The sequence below is a fragment of the Engraulis encrasicolus genome, chromosome 2 (assembly GCF_034702125.1).
Source record: "Engraulis encrasicolus isolate BLACKSEA-1 chromosome 2, IST_EnEncr_1.0, whole genome shotgun sequence".
Classification (NCBI taxonomy): domain Eukaryota; kingdom Metazoa; phylum Chordata; class Actinopteri; order Clupeiformes; family Engraulidae; genus Engraulis; species Engraulis encrasicolus.
The window spans coordinates 12,200,627-12,206,992 of NC_085858.1; the positions used below are offsets into that span (position 1 = coordinate 12,200,627).

At 41.9% G+C, this 6,366-nt stretch overlaps 1 protein-coding gene across 1 annotated transcript; it reads left to right on the plus strand.

Annotated features, from left to right (window-relative positions):
* The first annotated feature begins 711 nt into the window (after positions 1–711).
* Positions 712–2,916, plus strand: LOC134468293 (eukaryotic translation initiation factor 1). Its single transcript, XM_063222237.1, has 4 exons — positions 712–898; positions 1,928–2,091; positions 2,203–2,304; positions 2,482–2,916. The coding sequence occupies exons 1-4, from the start codon at positions 868–870 to the stop codon at positions 2,524–2,526; spliced, it is 342 nt and encodes a 113-aa protein (XP_063078307.1). The 5' UTR covers positions 712–867; the 3' UTR covers positions 2,527–2,916.
* The last annotated feature ends 3,450 nt before the right edge of the window (positions 2,917–6,366 follow it).

Consider the following 6,366-nt stretch of genomic DNA (forward strand, 5'->3'; position numbering starts at 1 on the left):
TCTTCTGTGTTATGTAGGTCTAGCCGATGCTACTGGACACCTTCATTTCCCCCTGGGATCAATGATACTCTACTCTACTCTACTAATGCCCCCAAGTGGCAACTGAGATAGCATGTTGAATGTCGTGCGCCTTTAAGCCATAGCAGTAGTCGCTGGTGTCATAGTCGCAATAGAACCTCTGTTTAAAACATGTCACTGCCTTGAACGTGCCTCTACCCAAGGCCATTGGAGCTGCTCAAAGTTAATTGGATCCCGACAGAGTGGGTGGAGTTCCCGATTTCTCCGGAACTCAGAAACGATATTTGGATTGCTCTAATCCTGACTAGTGGCAACGCCGGTGTTGTTGCTTCACAAGGAGGGCGTGGCCTAGCTAATGGCACAGTCAAATTGCAACACAAAAACAATCACAGGACTTCACCGCCCACTTAGCCTAGGCCCTAGATTAACAAAATGTCTATTTTCATCGCACATGCCACATGCAACAGTCTAGAGTAGGCCTACTCCTCATTTTATCTGTGTAAATAAATAACCCTTACGTGGCTAGTTTCCAAATTCCACCTCTGCCTAAAACAGGTTATTTTCCGAAAATGCCAATGAATATGAGGTGTCCCCTCTTTTTACGGTAAGGATTGCGTAAGATCAAGGGTGTGGCGTACAACACATAACGTCATCATTCTTCACACGGGGAGGGGCTATAAAGAGATGTTTTCTTCTCCTCTACAACGGTACAATCGCCATTTTGAGAGCAGGATAGAACTGGTTCGACGAGCCTACGAGTGAAGACAGTAAAAAGCTAGCTTTATAATTCAAAGAGACTTCAACGCTCGACACCCAGTTGTCATCCGAAAGGAAAGAGAATCTTATCGTATGTCCGCTATCCAGAACCTCCAAACTTTTGGTAAGACTTACCAGAATTTACCGACTGTATTTTAGGGTGGGGGAAGGGCGAACAAATTGCCCAGTCAGGCCTATTTGTCAAGGCCTTTGATCATTTTGAAAATGTGAGCACCTCAGTCATTTAGTCGTAATCCATTTGCCGTATTGTATGTACATGTTTTGCGTTCTGTAACGTGTGAAAAGTGGGTGAAAAAATGTCAATTACCGCATTTCCTTGTTTGGGTGCTAATCTATGCTTGTACTAAATGCTAACAAAGTTAAATCAGCGGCTTGGAGGTCAGGCCCAGCTTTCGGGGTTTTTTTGCCGGATTTAATATGCGTATGATTGGCCCTAGCGCTGTTTTATCCAATGCGTGTGTCAAGAGAAATCGTTCTTAACTTAAATTAGTTTGGATAAGAACATACCCTGCTCACACGCCTAGTGACAACTAGCTGCCTCAAGCAAGTTGTAGCTTAGCGTTATGTGCTCGAGCGCTGGACCATTAGCAATGATGCTACACAACCTGGCGCTAATCTGTGCTAACCTAGCATGCTGTGTCGTAGGCCCATTTGCGGGGCCCCCACTTATTCTTGTGTCTATAATTAGATTGGCATTTGTTTGTGCAACCGTCCTGAAATATGGTTGTCGGTAAGCGAGTTACCACGTTCAAGCGGCACACGTTATTGCTGGCGGATGTCTAACATAAGTGAAGATGTAGCCGTCGTGTTGCCTCGGGTCAGGCTCCATTTTTGTTAGCGGAAGCGCACAACGGTTACCACCTTGCTGAGCAAACGCAGCAGATCTCACCGACATGTACTAACGTCTTAACAGACCAGAAAAACTAGAGCGGGTCAAGGCGTTCACTGCGTCTTCGGTATAACTGGAAACCGCTAGTCTACCAGACATGTTTTTTCTTTTGTTGTGAATGTTAATGGAGTTTAATGCTGACTTCCGTGTTCTGCAAAGTCGCCTGTTCATGATGGTGGTGATGGCCGAAGTATACCACCATGTCAACTCTAATACTTAAAAAATGTTTTCTGTTCTCTCCAGACCCCTTTGCTGATGCATCTAAGGGTGATGACCGGCTCCCAGCAGGGACTGAGGACTACATCCACATAAGAATCCAGCAACGCAACGGAAGGAAGACTCTGACTACAGTCCAGGGCATTGCTGATGACTATGACAAGAAGAAGCTAGTCAAAGCCTTCAAGAGGGTTAGTTCAACATCCTGTGATTTATATTTCACATGAGTTGTGTGATCCACATTGGTATGGGTTGCTGTTTTCCCCCTCACTAAACCAGTTTTGCTTCTCCCCTCTCTTCAGAAATTCGCCTGCAATGGGACTGTGATTGAGCACCCAGAGTATGGTGAGGTGATCCAGCTGCAAGGGGATCAGCGTAAGAACATTTGCCAGTTTTTGACGGAGGTAAGCACACAAAGCTAGACATTTCAGAAGCAGTGAGCCGCTTTCTATAAACCTTTGATATCGCTGTAAAATAGCTGTGTTTGCTGTCTGCATTTCCTTGTGGTGCAGAAAGTGTTGCTGAAAGCTCAAAAGTGCCCTTTGTCTTACTAAACCCCCCCTTTTCCCTTCCCCCAACAGATTGGCCTGGCGAAAGAGGAGCAGCTCAAGGTCCACGGATTCTAGAAGCTGCCTTGACCCTCCCCCGCTCTCCCACTCCCTCCCTCCTCTCCCGCCTGCCCTCCCCCCTCTCTGGGCTCTGATGTTTAACCCTGTGCTGCCTCCATTGCGGCCCTTTAACTGATGTTGATCATTACCTCGAAAATGAGAGACTTAATAACCTGTGTGGCCCCCTGGACACAGGGGTCAGTCCATCGCCACACACATGGACGGACGGCTTCACAAATGATACGGGACGAATGGTGATATTTTTTTTTCTTTTTCTTTTTTTTTAATTTCCCCTGCTCTCTTTACCCCTTTTTTCTAATTTTAAGCCTAGTGCCGTTCTCGAGGGCACAGTTTCATGTAACTCTCTTTGTTTTGTACAACCCGTGACAATAAAACATTATGACGCCAGTTCTTGTTATTCCTCAAATGGTGGGGCTCAGGGGAGGGTCTGGTATGTTTGCACGTGTCAGATCAAATGTGCACACTAACTTTGTTAGTTTGTTTCGCATGTCGTCAAGGCCCATTTTGTGGGACTGGTGGGTGTGCGTGCGAGCGCAAGTTTCCCTCTATGCCTCATCAAAACCAGTTTCATATCATGGCACTCTTTATCTGAAACCTATTTGTTTTAAAGATGTATGCATAATTTGAAGACTGGTTTTATTTTTGTTTGGAATAAACTTCGGTAGAAATTGCGCTTTGATTCCAAGTGGTATTTCACATTAACTGCTATTATAGCTTTTTTGGATGTCCTAGCTGAATATGTACTCTTGACTAGCTATGCAGACTGTTAAATGTAAAGGTGCACTGTGTATGATGGTGGCAAGTAGGTATTGCATCTGCTGTTCAGTGAAGATGCTACTTACTGCCAAATTTAATCTTTTCACAAATATTTACTAGTACGGACCTAATATTTACTAGTGCGACCAAGGTGCACTAGGTTTTACTGCTAAAATCGTCTTTCTGGAAATTCGAAATGGTGGACACTGCAGAAGATCCCCATTACATGTATGAGAAGTGCAAATTTCTGACAATGAATACTTAGAATTTGGTGATGTAAAGGTAACATTTGTGAAATGGCTGCATGGATTCTGGAAATAAACTATTAAATATTGCACAGTGCACTTTTTAAGGTACGAGGCTGTGAGTGGATTAGAGGACAATGGGCCCTTTTCACATGACATCAGACCCTCAAATGAACTGATGTGGTTGTAGGCTGCATCCGGTGGCATGCATGTGTTTTCTAAAGGTACTAAAGATTTTCAATTACCACATCACCAATGAAACAATGTGGGGTCAGTTTTTGTCGCCTGAATGGTTGCGACCCCCACTGAACTTAAATCCTGAACTCCTGGCAGCTCAGATGTGCAGCTTAGAACGTTACGTTATAGACTACTGAGAAACTTGGCTCAATCATGTCTACACATAGTCGTTTACCCACTTCACTTTAAAAAGAAACCAAAACTAAGAACCCATTGTTATTAGCACTAACGCCATAGGTTCTTTCAACTTGTGTTCTGGTTGTTCCAAATGGCTTTCTTTATAGGCCTGCTTCTATCCATTAATATGTAGGCTACAAATGTAATACTACCTTCAATAACTGTTCATACAAAATATGTAAAAACATTGCAATAGGTTGGTCTGTCGCCACTTCAACAAATGTACACAACCTAATAACGCTGAGATGTGCAATAAATCTAAGACTTATGAAGCATTGCTAATGAGCTTTGGTGTAGGCTATTTATAGGCTACATTGGCATAGAGGAATTCACTCAAAACTGTAGGAATCACTTGGATCAAATGGTATTCAGAGGACACATTTCCATGAGCATATTTAATCATCTTTGAAGGCTAAGAGATCTCAAAGTGTGACTGATTAAAAACACATTTTACCTTACCTAACATAGAGATTACACTCAAAGTTATAGTGGGTCAAAATCTGGGGTGAAGTTGCGGGCATTACTAGAATGAAATAGGCCATGTACGCACTTAAACCCAGACAAATGTAACACACTCTCATCATATATACAGCTCCAGGCCACTTTATTAGAATAGCATGAAAAAGTTGATTTATTTCCATAATTCCATCAATAATGTTAAACTGTCATGGATTGTAGATGCATGGCCCAGTTGTTTAACTATTCCAATCATTCAAGTTTTTCTTTTTACATAATTTGGCCTTCCAGCTCAAAAAACCCATGAATTGGGAAATTCGCATTATTAGAATATTGTAATAAAATCACAATTTTCTTCATCAAAATTCGTTTCACATCAGTGCACATCAAATCAGTTGAAATTTGGTACTTTCTACATAACATGCAATGTTCAATACTTGGTTAGGACTCTCTCTGTCTTAATAACGGCCATGATGCGTTTAACATTGAAGTCAATGGCAGAAACAGTGCATGGGAGTAATGGAAGGCCAGATATCCTTGATGCTTTACCGTCAGCTGTTCTTGTTTGTTGACCTGGTGTCCCACACTTCACTCTTCAATATACCCGTAGATACCCATGCTACGTTTTGGTGTTAACTCACCAGTTTAATTCTAACTCACCAGAAATAAAACCCCATTCATTTTCAATGGGGTTTCATTTCTGGTGATTTAGAATTAAACCGGTGAGTTAGCGACAAAAAGTGGCATGGAAATCTACAGGGTATATTGAAGAGTGAAGTGTGGGACACCAGGTCAGCTATACAAAAACAGCTGACGGCAAAGCATCAAGGATATCTGGCCTTCCATTACTCCCATGCACTGTTTCTGCCATTGACTTCAATGTTAAACGCATCATGGCCATTATTATTAATAATATTAAGACAGAGAGAGTCCTAACCAAGTATTGAACATTGCATGTTGTGTAGAAAGTACCGAATTTCAACTGATTTGATGTGCACTGATGTGAAACAAATTTTGATGAAGAAGATTGTGATTTTATAACAATATTCTAATGATGCGAATTCCCCAATTCATGTTTTTTTTGAGCTGGAAGACCAAAATGTGTAAAAATAAACAATTTAATGATTGGAATAGTTAAAAAACTGGGCCATGAATCTATAATCCATGACAGTTTAACATTATTGATGGAATTATGGAAATAAATCAACTTTTTCATGCTATTCTAATGAAGTGGCCTGGAGCTGTAGTTCAATGTGGCTGCACATATTTTGCTGTATAGTGGTAGATGTACTTATTTATGTTCTGTTCCAATGGCCTGGCCATAATTCTTGTGATGCACAAAGTTTTGTACTCAAGCATATTTCTTTATGTCGATGGTATAAGTGCGCTAAATGAGACTTGACTGCTGAAATGATTTTGCAGGCCAAAAAGGGAGGACATTCCCAAACCTTTGCACTAAGCTACTGAACAGTGTTTCAAGTAGGGGCCTACATTCACATTCACACGTGAAGGCTTAACAAATAACACTGAAAAAAAGTTCTATTGCCCACCATTTAGGCACTTACTTTCACAAAATGAAGCAAATAAAACAGAAACAGAAAAATAAAGCATCTGTGGGGATGAGCAATAAATGTTGTCTTGTTCCTCCTATTCCTATAATGATTTAGCCTGGGAGTACCCATGCTGCCTTGCGCATTCTTTTAGATCACACCTGTGATTTAGTCTGGCGTTTGCCGCCAGACAAATAATGATGTCCAATTTACTAGTGGCAGCATGCAATGAAACAGGCTCCATCCTGCTTTATTCACCACTTCACCACTAAAGTTAGTTCAAACCAAAGAAACTCAAGAGAAAGAAAAATCTCTTGGTGGGGAATGCATTGGCCACAGTGTAGTACGGGGGCGTTGCCTGAGGACACGAGTGGATGGAAAATTAACTCCCTTGCGCATGGTCATTGGTCAGTGGG